General features: G+C 38.1%; 3 protein-coding genes and 1 long non-coding RNA gene across 5 annotated transcripts; 2 read left to right on the plus strand and 2 right to left on the minus strand.

Moving 5' to 3' along the window:
- Positions 1 to 430: 430 nt before the first annotated feature.
- LOC129760825 (uncharacterized) lies at positions 431 to 1,276 on the minus strand. The gene is made up of 3 exons (XR_008740391.1): positions 1,201 to 1,276; positions 659 to 822; positions 431 to 587 (listed from the first exon to the last, which is right to left on the minus strand). It is a non-coding gene; the product is annotated as an uncharacterized LOC129760825 (long non-coding RNA).
- A 1,529-nt stretch (positions 1,277 to 2,805) lies between these two features.
- LOC129760824 (GTP-binding protein Rheb homolog) lies at positions 2,806 to 6,264 on the plus strand. The gene is made up of 5 exons (XM_055758499.1): positions 2,806 to 3,341; positions 3,891 to 3,962; positions 4,473 to 4,680; positions 4,756 to 4,885; positions 4,952 to 6,264. Exons 1-5 carry the CDS (start codon positions 3,293 to 3,295, stop codon positions 5,039 to 5,041), a joined length of 549 nt encoding a protein of 182 aa, XP_055614474.1. The 5' UTR covers positions 2,806 to 3,292; the 3' UTR covers positions 5,042 to 6,264.
- Positions 5,819 to 10,039, minus strand: LOC129760823 (DNA helicase MCM9-like). Its single transcript, XM_055758498.1, has 4 exons — positions 9,820 to 10,039; positions 9,274 to 9,754; positions 8,065 to 9,133; positions 5,819 to 7,996 (listed from the first exon to the last, which is right to left on the minus strand). The coding sequence occupies exons 1-4, from the start codon at positions 9,909 to 9,911 to the stop codon at positions 6,342 to 6,344; spliced, it is 3,297 nt and encodes a 1,098-aa protein (XP_055614473.1). The 5' UTR covers positions 9,912 to 10,039; the 3' UTR covers positions 5,819 to 6,341.
- Positions 10,040 to 11,294: 1,255 nt separating this feature from the next.
- Positions 11,295 to 12,807, plus strand: LOC129760826 (uncharacterized). Of its 2 annotated transcripts, XM_055758501.1 has the most exons (4): positions 11,295 to 11,426; positions 11,499 to 11,697; positions 11,761 to 11,976; positions 12,050 to 12,807. In XM_055758501.1, the coding sequence occupies exons 2-4, from the start codon at positions 11,627 to 11,629 to the stop codon at positions 12,651 to 12,653; spliced, it is 891 nt and encodes a 296-aa protein (XP_055614476.1). In that variant the 5' UTR covers positions 11,295 to 11,426; positions 11,499 to 11,626; the 3' UTR covers positions 12,654 to 12,807. The 2 variants fall into 2 exon arrangements, with proteins under 2 accessions (XP_055614476.1, XP_055614475.1); XM_055758500.1 differs by having other exon boundaries at positions 11,390 to 11,697.
- Positions 12,808 to 15,693: the final 2,886 nt, after the last annotated feature.

Below are 15,693 nucleotides of genomic sequence, written 5' to 3' on the forward strand. Positions count from 1 at the left end.
TGTAACTGGCAAAAAGGTTGCATTGTTTTCCACCTCCAGCTGATGTTATTCAAAGCATGATGACAGATGGCATTCCGTGAATACCAAAGAAATTTATATTTATATTTCAAAGCTAGCATCCTCCGGAATCTGAAAAGTGAAAAACAAAATAAATTATTAGTCAACTTGGACAGATTAGGCATAAGATTTTCCATCAATAATTGGGACTGAGTATATAAATTTTAAATGGGTTCAGCTATCGTGTTTTTGTTCAGAAAGTCAAAAATCAATTGTGTGTTAGAATTCTGGTTCAGGCATTAGAATTCAGATTTCGATTCTAATATTTAATTTTTGATTGGAATATGTTGTGAAAGGGCAGCTTAACTAATTGTCATAGAGATGATAAAAAAAACTTTACAGTTGAAATTAACAAATAAATAAATACCTTGTCGCTCTCGCTGAAGGCCTCTCGTTAAAAAGCGGCGTTGGAGAACGCCATCATAGATGGTTGTTGAATACGCATTTTTACAAGGATGTTGGTATTCGTCCGTCATTAGCTTGGCAGTGTTCAATGACATTTCTGAGCAATACCATCAGCGCGATATTACCTAAATTTTTAAAATAGGTTTAAATCCACATAAATTTTATCCTTTAGACAACTATGCTATTTGATACTTACATTTTCAGCTTGTAACATTCCATCACGGATTCTCTCATCCTTCGTTTCCTCTTTCTCGTCTTTCTCACCCTCATCTTGCACTTCGCCGCACCATTTTTCGACACTGTCCGCCTCACAATTCCCTCCAGCTGCCCGTTGATAATTGTGTAACCCGAAGCCAAGTCCTGAAAATGATAAACAAAAAAATGAGGTTCTTTCAAATTAAATTTGATTTTTTTCTGAAACAGCTGCTCTGTAACTACCGAAAAAAATATCGCAATGCTCCGTTCGATTTCGGAACTATAATTTGTAATTGGATACCTTCTAGAAAAAGCGAATAATAGACCGCAGTATTCCATTCTAGTTCGGAACTACTCTTGCGCTTGTTAACGGGACTTATACGGGATTTCATTTTTCCCACCTGAACTCGATGAGAGCACTGCACAGTTTTTTCGCTGTTCCAGAAGACGTCAATTGGAATTTAGAATTCCAAATCCGAGCAGAACATTGCGAATAGTTTTCCCCTGCTCCAGTTAACTTTTTTAAACATGTTATTCACTTACCATGTTTGCAATTCCACAAAGAAAATTTAAAACGACGCACAACGATTCGCAAGTTACCACTCAACACACAAACTGCGCAATACTTTTTCTTTTTTTCCTTTGTTTTGGTCAGCTCTGCTGTGCTGGTCTGACATACACGCTAGAAACTATTGAACCATTTAAGATTCAAAAATAACCATTTTAGACCTTTTCCCGGGAAATGCCATTTTATGAGTTCTCCATGAGAACTCATAAAATGACTTTTCGGGGAGAAGTTGAAATATGGTTATTTTTTAACCGCATTTTATTTGGCGAAGAAGTTGGAAAATGGTTATTTTTTAATTGAAATTTAAGGAGCATTTTTCCTCTGATGAAAATTGCAGCTATGATAGTCAGAAAAAAAATAAGATTTTGAAATGTTTTGTTTATTGTCGAAAGTATTGTAGTGTATTCCTACAAGTATTTTTATTGCCGTGCAGTCCGGCCAGTATTTTCGCGAACTCGTCGAATGGAAATCTTCCAAATCAAGCAGGGTAATTCGTTTCAACCATGCCGGATTCTTCGGAGCCCTCGGACTAGGCTGTAAATGTGAACAGCCTTGATCGCTCTTATCGAGTCCGGAGCTAAAGCCAAGCGGCAAACCTTTGCCCAACGATTTACGACCCGCTCCGATGCCTACGTGCTCCAAGCTAAGTCGGGGGAGATTTTAGCCATCTGGGATCATCCAAGTTTTTGGTGCTGCTAAGCTATTGACATTCGATGACCATCAGTTCTGGTTCTGGTTCCGGATATGTGAACGACATCTATGTGTTGAGGTCTGTCGTTTGATTCCAATCCGGCAGATCGCTGTCTCGCCAATACTCGTGCCGGAATCCAAATCCGACACTTGATTTTCCGGGCAGCCATGGGGTGAAAATTATCGGGGAAATATTCCAGCAGGAGGTTCAAAATTTCTTGCTTTCGCTGTTTGGTTGCCAAAGCGGTGTAGTTCGTTACAGAGCTGGAACTTCTTCCGTTTATCCACGGGTAAGAAAAATTTGTTATGATTATCCGGTCCCTGCAAAAATAAAAAAATCACTAATATTAAATAAAATTAATGTTAGAAAATGATAACTTACCGTGCATCAATAATTGCACCAGTTTACGCTTGGAATTAACTGAAATTCTACAGCAAATAATTATTCTAAACCCTGAAAATGGTTATTTTTCATTCGAAAATGGTTAAATGAAAACGAGCGTGTATCTGCTGAAATAATAGCAAAACAGACCGCGGTTCGAGTCCCTACTACTATTAAAACTAAATTTTGTTAGTAAATGGGTTGTTTTTACTCAAATTGAGCAAGTTCAAAGACAAAATTAGAAAGTGCTAACTCAATAGTAAAAAAAAATTTTTGCTAACGGAAAGTAACAGCCCATTTTTGCTAAGTGGAGCCCCGAAAATTTTGTGTGTACCAAAACCGGTCCACTGAAATGAGCAAAACCGGGCCGCGTATACTCTCGTATTGCTGCGGATGCCCTTAGGTTCATTATAGTTCATTGTTAAAAAACTCATCGTACATCGTAACTTGCAACACTGGCCATCATTTTTAAGCTAACGCCTTCACAGACAGACATTTGACAGAAAAGTAAAAAAAAGACAACAGAAAACTCGTTCGCTGGTTGCCCATCTTGTTTAGTGGTTCCGAAAATCCTTTCTCTAGCATCGTCGAAATCCTGTTCCGATTTGTTCTTTAACTGGTTTTACTGACGGAAATCGACTGCCACGGAAGCTGATTACCATCGGATAGGTAATTAATACGTGGAATGTGTGATTGCAGCGTGTGGTTCTTTAGGTTGAATGCCGTGATTCGAATTTGCGTAGCAGCTCACAAGGCTACTCAACACGCGATTATCGAATTGTAGTTTTTTTTTTCGCTTGAGTGGGAAGTGTCATCAATATAGGTACCCGCGAGTGATTCAGGCTGCAAGGAATTCTTGCCAAGAATAAAAATTTTTGTCCCGCAAAATACTCCCTAAAATTGCCACAAGAAGAGAGGCGTTTATTAAGTAATCTGAGCGAAGAGCCTTCTGTTCCTGATTCCACCGAGTTGCTTCGTGGAACAACCACTAGAAAATGCCAGCCAAGGAACGGAACATTGCTATGATGGGATACAGATCCGTAGGTAAGTTCTAAAGATAATATTTAATACGAACACGAACAATCACTTTTATTGCCCAAGCATGGATTTGATAATTATTGATCGTTGCAAAAATGCTTCAGGTTACCATTTCTTATCAGCTGCTTGACTACGTAAAATTGCTCAGCGAAACGATGCGATAACATCCGAGCGAGTCACTATAGGGATCAGTTCATGAACAAAAATCATGTTTGCATTCGTTCAAAATTTATCAAAAAAGAAGCACTTCGATTGAGTGAAAAACATTTAGTTCATACGAGTAATCCATATCTAGCGAAGATTATTGTTGCCACTCGGAACACGATAATTGAACGTATAAATACCAAACTATACACCTAGAGCACAGATTTCAAAACAGTAAACTAGATGCTGGCCTCAGCATCCAGCAGCAGATAACATGCAACAAGCGCAATAATTTGTTAATGTTTGACTCGCTCGCTAAATAAGATAAATACCTCTCTAGAGCATAATTTCTTGATTTTCCGGCATTGGCATTCACTGATCGATAGAAGTGTTTTCGCTTTTTTTTTGCAGGAAAATCCTCGCTCAGTATTCAATTTGTAGAAGGACAATTCGTCGATTCGTATGATCCGACCATTGAAAATAGTAAGTATACATAACATAAAAGTGGAATTGTAGTTGTAGATTGATATTTCTGAATTAAGTAGATCACGGAAATCTATACCTAGTTTAATTTTTTTTCCAACGCGAATCTAGATTCAAACATTTTTGATTTACACTAATGCCCTAGTTCAGAAAAAGTGGAAACGCCAGATTTTGCAGCTCATGTCTCAGGAACTACTAAACTTTGTACCATTGATTTATTTGAAGTTGCAAGATTTTTGTTTCATACAGTTATGTTATTCAATTTGCCATTGTCACTACCTACTAGGTACTAGTCGAAAAGAAGTTTTGATAAACCTATTGGTTGAATGAAACCACGTAGTCGATAACTCATTTGATTATCCGTCTCCGTATATGACGTGATCAAAATTCGGGTCTTCTTGTGAAGGGTTCGAATGTTCTTTCTGTTTCCTCGAGGAGGCCGTCTCGAGTAATCATTAGAAAAGCACAAAGCTAAAAGTTTTTTTAAAATATAAATGACTCTACCTTCAGCATTCACCAAGATCACTCGGGTCAATTCGACTGACTACGAAGTTAAGCTTGTGGATACGGCCGGTCAGGATGAGTACAGCATATTTCCTGCCCAGTACAGTATGGACTTTCATGGGTACGTGCTGGTCTACAGCATCACTAGCCATAAGTCGTTCGAGGTGATCCAGATCATCTACGAGAAGCTGCTCGACGTCATGGGAAAAGCATAGTAAGTTCTACATATTCCTAATGAACGAAAATCTGTGTTTAAAAACTTTAATGATTGTGGTTTCCCTTTAAATAGTGTACCAGTGGTATTAGTTGGCAACAAAACAGATTTGCATCAGGAACGAGCCGTTTCAACGGAAGAAGGCCGAAAGTTGGCTGAAAGCTGGAAAGCTCAATTTCTCGAAACATCTGCTAAGCAAAATGAGGTTTGTGGCCAATAACTCTACCATCAAATAGCAAACTGATAAAATATTTCTAAATTTCTTTCTCAGTCTGTTGCGGACGTTTTCCATCTATTGCTAAAGCAGATCGAGAGCGACAATGGCAATACAAGTGAAAAGAGCAGCTGTACAATTTCATGAACAGCGAACGACCCGGCTGTAGATGTAGTGCAAATTTATCGGTTCACCACCGCGATAACGTCTCGTTTAGGCAAATTTATCGTCAACTCCGTTGTCGTCGTCATCATTGTCAAAATGCAACAGTGAGCGTGACTATTTACTACGATCACTCCCTTTACAATACCGTAAGCGAACCAACCGTACAGGTGCATTCTACTAGAACGATCTAGGTTTTTTTTGAGTTTACAGTAATCGTGTCCTAAGCTTCGAATGTTTCTTCTTTGTTGTAAGCAAAGGCAATCATGAAAAAAGTCACTAAAAGCAATAGTCGTTTTACGTTTGCTCTTTAAGCTGTTGTAAAACTATCCGGATATTTTTTTTCTCATGTACTGTTATACTCTAAAGATCAGATACGGTCAGTTCGACTTACTCGTGGATTATCAATAGAGACCAATAATTGAAAAAGTTATCATTGTCATTCAAAACGCGCTGGAGTACAGAAAAGGAATGAACCGTCAAACGACTGAAAAGAGGGTGGAAATTTATTAGACACAAGTTTTAATGGAATCAGAGATGCACAGTAAAGGGCGATTCATGAAAGTTTATATACGAGTATGGCATAAAGAGCGAGAGAGTTAAGCGAAGTGTGAAAAGTATGTTAAGAAAATTGTAAAAATTAAAACCTACTTTTAGAATCAAGTTTTTGCCTTTACGTCTTATTTCGTGTACTTGTAGTTGAGTACTAACTTTTTGAACTGGACAGTTCGGACATAAAGATATGCAATAGGTAAGAAAATTTTCAAGATTCATTTTAAAACTGCTCTTTTCAGACTCAATGTAGCGGATCGGTAGCAAAAAAAAACGAATTGATTCTATTAACAACTCTTTTGATTAATGGGAATATAAAGTAAATTGATGCCACCAAACAACTGTAAAAATACACCGTTGTGGGAAGATACTTGAGCTTATCCTTTCAGATAGCCCGGAATCCTTTGCTCTGGGTCAAACCGAGCCTGTCGTTCATTAGCATATATTATACATTTTTGACATACGAAAAACAATGCGTGAGTCTACTCTGCCTATATTGTTTTGTAAAACAAATAATATAGATTTATTCCGCGATTTGTTCGATTTTTACTATTATTTTTTACCAGCTAGGTTTACTGTTCAGTGCGGCAAAAAATTATTCTTTTACTTGTAATCTATGGTACGGTATAAAATTATTTATAAGCCTAAACCAAACTAGATAACTGCTTTTTTTGTTCAGTCTAGTGAGGTATCACATGGTCCTTAGCTTCTTATATTTGAAATCCGGTGAATGTTAAAAATCTATTGCATCCAAACAGGCCAAATCTGCATCCAAATCTGCTTCGTTCCGTGGCCCGCCAAGGAAACTCAAACTACTAGTACTCGATCGTGGCAGATCGTTTGTCGATGGGTTTCCTACTTCTGATTCGTAAGCACTGTCGTCACGCTGTTGTTTGTAACGCTCCGCCGGAGATGACATCTTATCGTTCGATGGTTCCGCTTCCTCTCGTCGTGGAATAAATTCAAATTTCCGTAGTTTGGTTATAGTGTGCTCGGAAACAGATGATCTACGCTTCTCGACAACGGAGCTAGACTGCTGCGGGATCTCCGCGGAGTCTTGTCGGTCTAAACGCGTAAAGATATTGTCGTTTGCTTGCTCTAGGTCAAAATCAATTTCTTCATCGAAAATAGGCGTCGTTACAAGTGCTGAGCTGTTTCGCTGGGCAGATCTTTTCGGTCTCCTCAAACGATAGCGAGATTCTTCTTCGGATATTACTACTGAAACCGAAGTGCTACTGTTCTTAGATACAGGGGTATAACTGACCAAACTACGATTCACATTTGAATGGTCTGAATTAAACCGCGAAGGGCCGGCCAAGCACGAACCTTTTCTGCTATCTGCAGCACTAGATGAAGAGGCTCTAATGCTGCTTGATCCCATTATGCCCAGTTCATTCAGCTGAGATTCTTCAAAAACGCTCAAACTGCTTTCTGTTGCAGCTAAAGCGGTGTCAATGGACTTATTTGTGGTGCTGCTGTTTGGATGTTGGGTTTGTTCTTCGCCAACTTCATCATCATCCATCAAAGAACTTACGTCCAGCATGACTTTGAAAGACTCCTCCTTGGAAATTTTAGATCGGCCACTGGCTGGCGGAAAGCTCGCATCTATTTGATAACTTGGAGTCGACTGTTCCGGCTGGGTCGCTTTGCTAAGGCCAGCTACGAAATTCTGACGTAGGCTGCTTAAAATGTTATCAAGCTGATCACTGCTTAAATTTTCTTTTAATGTTAAATCTGGTTCATTGTTTTTTCTTCTGTCGTTTTTATTCTTAGCATTATTACTTAGTTTGGATAAATTTGGTTCACTAGCTTCTATTTTCTTTTGCTTGGCCTTGCGCATCTGTGTAAATGAATATTTCGAATAAAGGTCGCCTTCCTGAAATTTGTTTCCAACCTCCTCTGTTGGTTGATCTTTTTCCACCACTTTCGGCTGTTCGTTACTGTCGAGTTCACTAAGAACTTTCTGGTCAAACTCAATAATTTTTTGAGTTGCAATTGTTTCCCACCTGTTAATGGGAGCAGAAGCTTTCCGTTTTCTCATCAATTCTTTCAGATATTGCTGAACCTTTTTTGGATCTACATTCTCGACCAACACATCACAGTTCAAGTCGCTTAGTTGTAGACAGTGCAATAATTCATTGACCTCTGACTTACTAGGACCCAATGGCAATGGGCTACGGATTAGATCGATCGGCCGAAGAATTTTGCCAAATCCTAAACTTGATTCCATAAGACGAACTACGGTTATTGCGTCGATTGGTGTAACCTCATCACGGAACATTAAACGAGCGTGCGCCTGCGAGAGACGGACCAAACTTTCCAGGAGGCGTACGGTGGTCCTTGCAGGATCGCGAGATGGATCTGATCGACACAACTTGTAGTAGGAACCTGGAAGTAATATAAGTACCTGTAATAAGTAATGTAGATGGAAAAACTTCGACCGTTATCAAACCTACCTAGCACGATATTTGCTTCTTCAGAAATTTTCGGATGAATATCTTTGATTGCTAGAAAATGTGCCTGCAGTCTTTCCAGATCCCAATAACCCTCCGGGGAAGCTTCTTGAAAGCTTTCCTGAACCGTATTGATGACCGACAGACTAAGAATGTGATTAGCAACGCGAACGTCCCAATCTTGATTTCGATCATCACTCAAAACCATCACCAAATCAAACCGACTCAACAATGGTCCTCCGATACCCAAACTTGCGCTGTTATAGTTCTCAGCTTCGGTCATTGAGAAAAGATTCTTAGGATTAGTGGCAGCCAGCACCACACATCGAGTGCTCAACTTACACACGAGACCTGCTTTCGCCATGCTGATCGTTTGCTGCTCCATGGCTTCGTGTATCGAGGCTTTGTCAGATTCCCGCATCAGGTTAAATTCATCGATACAACATATGCCTCCATCTGCTAGCACCAAAGCTCCAGCTTCGAGCTGCCATTCTCCATCTTCTTTTACGGCAGCAGCTGTTAAACCAGCTGCCGAACATCCCATCCCAGTGGCAAAAACAGACCGAGCCGATATATCTGATGCGCATTTGAGTAAACGCGATTTGGCTAGGCCCGGATCGCCCACCAACAACAAGTGTGAATGACCACGAACGCTGGCTCCACTTCCCAGATAGCGCTCAGTACTACTGGCTAGTGAGAGAGCAACAGCTAGCTTTACTGGATACATGCCATGGATCTCCGGGCAAATTGATTGGATTATCATATCACGTGCCGCAAGCTCCCCGATGTCTTTTATCGTATTCTGCCACTCGGCACGAATGAAAACCATATGCTCCGGTAGATCTTTTCCCAGGTTCATCTTATTTTCATCCTTCGATACGCTGTTTGCTCGCATTGTGACCGTTACTTCAGTACGCTTCCCTTGCACCAGTGGTGACCAGCGACGTTCAATCGTTCCTACTACGGTCACGCAGTCACCCGGTTGACAACTATCTACCAGTTCATTTTCCAACGTCACAATCAGTGATGCTGGGACGTTCCTCTCGCTCATAATTTCCTGAATTCGTATTTCCTAAAACGATTGGAATTAATACTTTGTTTCATTTAATAATTTAATGGCCTAGTAGTTAAGTTCTTATTGTAACTTCAAGATTTTCGTAAATAAAATCACCATCACAATAACAAAAATAATTCTGCAATGAAAACGCAAACCTGAAAATCCCTGCAATACTCGGGCACTGGTTGAGCACTTTTCTGATGTGGAATTCCTTTGCAGCCGGTCTCGCTAGCCAATTGACAGTATCGTGGCGGGTCGAACACGTAACTCTTTTCGTAGTCCGCTTCAAGAACAATTTCGTGCTTGCATCGGCTACAAACGTATTCCCTTTTAAATTCCAAGAAACGTGCCTGGGTCATACGGATGACACTACCCCGGATTTGCACGAACTGGCCAACGTTGTCGTTGTTCGGGAACGATGCTCGCTTGACTACTTCGGCAACCGTTTGTGGCATGTTGACAAATCGAACGTGGCAATTCTGCTTGATTTGGAAACCCGGTTCCAAGAACATGTTGCCCTCGACGAGTGCTTTCTGTGCTTCCAGCAAACTTTGGTCCCATTTTATCAATTCTTGTTGTGTATTACGGAAGAGTTCGCTGTAAAGTGCGGGTTCCTTTCGCTGCAGATGAGCCAAACTGGAAAATGTTTAGTTGTGGAATTATTGTTTCCTGCATTCCCATTATTTTTCCTTAAAACTTACTTAACGTTAACGGTAACGTGCAACAGGTCATCTGGATTATTGAGTAAATTCGTAATATCCTCATCATAATGTTGCTTCAAGTAAATCTCCATCACTGTCTACTAAGTTACTAGTAGAGTTTATGATAATTGCCGAACAAAAATAATAGAACTTTAACTTGAAAATTGACCTATTTTGTTTATCAAATTAAAAATTTGTAATAATCGCGCGCTCGCAGTGGTGCTTATAAAAAAAAAATGATACGTCGCTTTGAAAAGTAGGATTTATATTTTCGAAAATTCAAGAAGTACTAGATTCGTAAACAATGCGTGGGTGGGTGGTCGGGTCGCACTCCAAGATAGGTAGATCAATGGGTATAACATTGCGCTTAACCTCAATCGACAGAACCGTGTTAACGCAGTGTCAAATATAGTTATGAAATTTCGAACGATATGTATATATGAGATTTCAAACAAAATTACGATTTATGGAAAATTGAGGGCTCTTATTGTTCAAAAAAGAAATCAGTCGCATTCTTTGAAATAACTCATTTAGCAATAGATCAAATTTATGTTCAAAATCTTTCAATATTCTGACTACGCGACAGTCTTTCTTGAGAAATCTATCAGCATTTCAGCAAAAATATCGAATTTCGGAAATATTTTTTTCAGATGAAGTTTAGTAAAAATATGCGTAATTTAAAAATCAAAATCTTGTTACAATTCGTAATCAACAATATTTTATTTTACATCCAATAAAAATTATAAATTTTCAGTTTAAAGAATTTGATGAAAAGTAAATTTTTTATCTCAATGAAAAATCCATGTAATATTTTTTTTTTATATCCGCTGCTGCCCTTAATGCATTATAAATACTTTGTTGAACAACGTTATATTTTTTACAGAATTTTAAAATAAGTAGTTTTTTCAGAAAACTAATATTTTCAAAATGTTCCATACATTTCTATGGAATTTTTATAACTAATTTTTGGTAGGCCTACTTATAAAAAAGCAAGCAACGGAGTAGTATATCTAAAATCTTGCTATCCTGGGTCGCACTCGCTAAATAAAAAATAAAAAATTTAATATCCACTGATTCAATGGATTGAATTGGAAAATATTATTCATAAACATTTTCTATAGTGTGGTCAAGATAGGTATCCGGTAGTGTGGCAACCGTGCTTGTGTAGTACTAGATTGCATTTGTCTTCAACCAGGGATGCCAGGTTTGTTATGGTGTTCGGGTTATTTTCGAGTTAATAACTAAATAACAAACACAGTATCCTACCACGTACCATGCCGATCTTATTTAAAAAAAAAACAAAATGATTGGTCATACCATAGAATACAAGCCAGATTTTAGGCTGATCTGCCACTTACATATCAAATCTGATACATTAATATTGAATTTATCTGTCAATTTTGAAAGTCTGTAAAATCTGGGCACTCTCACCAAAAATCTGGGCAAAATCTGTGTCTGACCAATATCTGGACGAAGGGTCAAAAGTCTTGGTTTTACAGACAAATCTGGGCACCTGGCAACCCAGTCAACAAAGACATCAAAAGGGAGATTCGGCGTAAACAAAAAAGCGACGTTCATCAAAAGAGGAAATAAGTGAAATTGAAGAGGTTGGATAAAAAACTTGACCAAAATATTTATAAATTTAAAACGACAGAACATAAATCACGTCTTTGTTTTAGGCTTTTACAATAAATTTGTTCGCATGAATGTATTTAACAAAAACGTATTGAAAAGTGAACCCACACAGTTTGTTTTTTAAGGAAATTCGAGAAATTTCTCATCGAAGCTCACCCCTTGTTCCGCAAGCATGTCAGCCTCTCCTTTCCATCATTATTCTTTATACCCTGGGACGAAGAAGATGCCACCACTCCGTATTCGGTAAGTGTAATATCCGATGTTTATAAAATTCTGCTGAACTTAACTGACTAACTATTTTCATAGAAATCCAAGCATTTTACCCTCTCAAATCATGCCATCACCTAGTGAAGTGCCATTTAACGTATCCGATATGCCCTGGAGTTATGCCGGAAAACCTGGGCAACTAATGGAGTTCAATGCTGTAATTCGACCTGGGCCTTATCCAATTAACCCTACCAGTTCAATTCCCGTTTATACCGATCTTAGGAAGAGAAAACCAGAACCGGAAGTTGTCCCTATGTAAGAGTACATTATCACTTATCCTATCCTTGGTATCAGTTTCTCTAAAGATGGGCTTTCGTTTCATCCACAGTCCTCCTAAGCAGTTTCTTACTGAAGAAGCTATGGCCTCGCATTTCGATAATCTACATTTGTCCTCCGATTACACATCGCATAACATCGAACCTACACAAACAACATCTGGTGCCACTTCCCCGATGTTTTCAGAAGAAGGACTTTCAACGCCATCGTCTCTGGACGATGACATGTCTGTCAGCGGTGAGCCATCCACCGGCCGGTCCTCCCACCACGTGTACATGTCGCCCCAAGAGTTGGAAGAACGATTGCGAAAGGCACAGCGAATTACTATTTGTGAGGAGGTGCGCAAGCTAGATAATCGAGGCGAAATTTTACCCAAAGCTTTGCTAGAACGGTTCGAAAAACCATGTACAGCTTTGGTTCTCTGGCAGCCTCCGGCCGCATCGTCAAATCTGGGTTCGGAGACAGATGACGAGAAAGAGGAAAAGAAGCAACAGAAACTTGATGTTTGCCAAAGCAGTAGCATTGGTGATATGCAAATGGGCGAAGATGAATCTTTGCCGGATCTACCAGATTACGATGATGATCTTGATTTCGAGGAAAATAACAATAATAATTCTGCGGTTGGTGATTTTAACAGTATGGATGTGGAAATGTAGTTGTTGACTGTAATAACATTTCGTTTCGAATGTGAAGTGAATGATTTGTGAAAGCACGACTGGAACATTAGAACTATTATTATAACCCTAAGATAAGGATTTAGGTTAAGGAACTTATTTTTCTTCGGTACTATTGGCGAAATATATAAGAAAAACCTCGACAAACCTATTAAGTTTGATTAAAACATTCCGAAAAAAAAAGAAATTTTGTTCGATGTAATAAAAATTACGGAATTTTGTATTTAGTAATCGCTCCCAACTAATTATACTTACTTGGCCTTGTGCAACTGTTACATGTCACTTTTAGGCGATCGTAATTTCAATAAATAAGTATACATTTAAATCCAAATAATGATGTTTCTTACGTTTCTTTGACTTAAATGCAGTCATGACACTGCTACAAAATGAACGAAACGTGAAATTAAGTTCGTTACAACCAACACGTGAATTAAAAAATGCGAATCCTTTCTATTTAAGAGACAGACTTACATATGGAACCTCTACCATAGGAATAATGAGCTACTGAAGAAGTAGAGTGGATTAACTCTAGTACTGCAGTGAGTGCATGACAACCACAAAGCTAGCAGCACTGCTGTAAAAAGCTTAATGTTTATTCGAAAGTCCAAAAATGGCCGCACGCAGTGATCAATTCGAATCGAAAATGTTGATTTTTCTGATAGAAAATCTTGAATGAAGTGTCCGAAAAGTGAAAAAGTATTGACATTATGTGAGAAATCTGTGATTTCAGCATCGCTTGGTTTAGGTAAGCGAACCAACGAGTATTGTAAAAACGCTGTTATCCCCGTTGTCCCCGTATGTGGTTTTTCTGAACAAGTCCGAAGAAGTATACCTATATTATCTGTTTTTAAAATTTGTGAGTATCTGCATATCGCGTAATTTTTCATTGTTCTATAAGATTGGATAAAATCAAAATTTTCTAACCTACTTGCGTAACAAAAAGCTTCAATGGCCTCCCGCGCCGTGTGAAACCAGATCCCGGCAACGTTACACGATTTGTCTATTCGCGATTTCGAAGCTAATTTTTGACAGGTCGTGTGTGTGCAAGAAAATGTAAACAAACGGGTGGAAATACTAGCTTCTAATAAATCATTATTTTCTTTGATTTGGTTAGGATTTTCAGAAAATGACGGATACAGATTTGAAGTAGAAGGTTTAGAGATTATTGTGAGCTGTAGGAGAAAATGTGTTTGTGCCGTGAAGCATCGCAAATCGACATCAAAAAAGGTCAATTTTTTACTACTCCAAAAACTATTCTGAGTATTTCACATATTTTTGAATGAAAACTCGAGCCAAATGCACATTTTCAATTGCAGTTTTTTGAAAGAGTAGTCAATTAACGTTCCTTTAAAATTTGGGAAAGACCCAACAATTGGTAAGGTAAAATTTTTTATAAGAAAAAACATAAATTTTTGCTATCTTCTATTAGGTTTCCTTCTGCAGCTGCATACAATCAGGCGTAATAATTTTAAAGCTGGAAGACGGATTTGGATATTTGATGATGGTTTGGTTGGCATGAAAATAAAAATTATATCCTTGGATTACTACACAATTCAAGTTTATTTAAATGCTTTTCAATTGCCATCGTTCAATGGTTATAAAATGTTTTGTATTTTTATCGGACTTCATGATCTCATTTTTTTTTGGGAAATTTTATTGAAAATTATATTTATACAACCACTAGCCGTAGGAAATTTTAAATTAAAACTTAACATTTTATACTGTCTTAGGCTGAAACTATTTAAATTTTTATATAACGTATTTATTAAATGTAACAACTAAACCAAATCCAATAGTTATAGTTTAAAGTAACAACGAGAAAATCGTTCTTTTATACAGACCAACGAGAAGCGCTTAAAGTTTAATATAAAAATATGATAAAAAATATAGATTATTGGAAAAAATTAAAAGTTAAGAAAATGGACGACATTTGGCAAACCCCTACCTCCCTTCCGGATGTCCACGTGGACAGATTTGAAATTGTTTATTTTTTTTAATCTAATTTGTAATAATTATAATTATTATTAATTTCAAATTTATCATATTTATAGCTTGCCACTTGAAAGGCTACTAGTTGCTTAAACTTAAACTGGAAAGCTTTGCAATTTTAAGATTTTAATTAAAACATCTTAATATTTATTCACCTTTAGAAAATATTTTGAAAGTAAGTATGTCCACATGGACATTACCCAAACCCCTACCCCCCTTTTCGTGGACATTTCCATACCCCCTCCTCCCCCTAAGTTGTCCAGGTGGTATCTAAACGGCCTTATGTTAGTTTTCTCTGACCGACTGACTATTTTAAAATGGAACTATCAGATAGAATTGACTCTCCTACCAGGCTAATTTATTTAAATTTACTTAAAAACAAACTCCAATTTTTCAAAGGAGTGTTTTTTTTTCAAAATCATTTGGATTTATGAAAACTTAACTCGAAGCAATGTAAAGTTGTCTATAATTTATCGTTCACCCAGAATGTTGCTCACGCAACATCGTACTACCCCAGATGGCAGCAGCGCAGCTTCGAAAGAGCGGATGTGTCGTGTGACTAACATCAAAGATCTCCGAGTATCAAGATAGTCGAGCTGTTGTGTTTTCGAACAAATTGTTGGCGTCATCTACACAATGTTTATGGTGCTACCGCCCCGCGAGATGGGATCCAAGCTTTGCAGCTTTCCACCAGATCCCGGCAACGTTGCACGATTTGTCTATGTATCGTGTGACCAACATCTATTAAATAAGTGGTCGTGAATCTCGTTTTTAAGCTTTTTTTTTCCTCAGATTTAAGCTTTTTTTGCCTTGAGAGCCAGATCCCGGCAACGTTACACGATTTGTCTATATATCGTCAGATCCCGGCATCGTTATACAAACAGATCCCGGCAACGTTATACAAACCGTGTGGAGCACATCTCTCAGATTTAAGCGTTTTTCTTCAGATTTAAGCTTTTTTCCTCAGATTTAAGCTTTCATCTCCTATGCTCTCAAGGCAAAAAAAAGCTTAAATCTGAGGAAAAAGAAGCTT

The sequence above is a fragment of the Uranotaenia lowii genome, unplaced genomic scaffold (genome assembly GCF_029784155.1).
Source record: "Uranotaenia lowii strain MFRU-FL unplaced genomic scaffold, ASM2978415v1 HiC_scaffold_78, whole genome shotgun sequence".
Taxonomy (NCBI): domain Eukaryota; kingdom Metazoa; phylum Arthropoda; class Insecta; order Diptera; family Culicidae; genus Uranotaenia; species Uranotaenia lowii.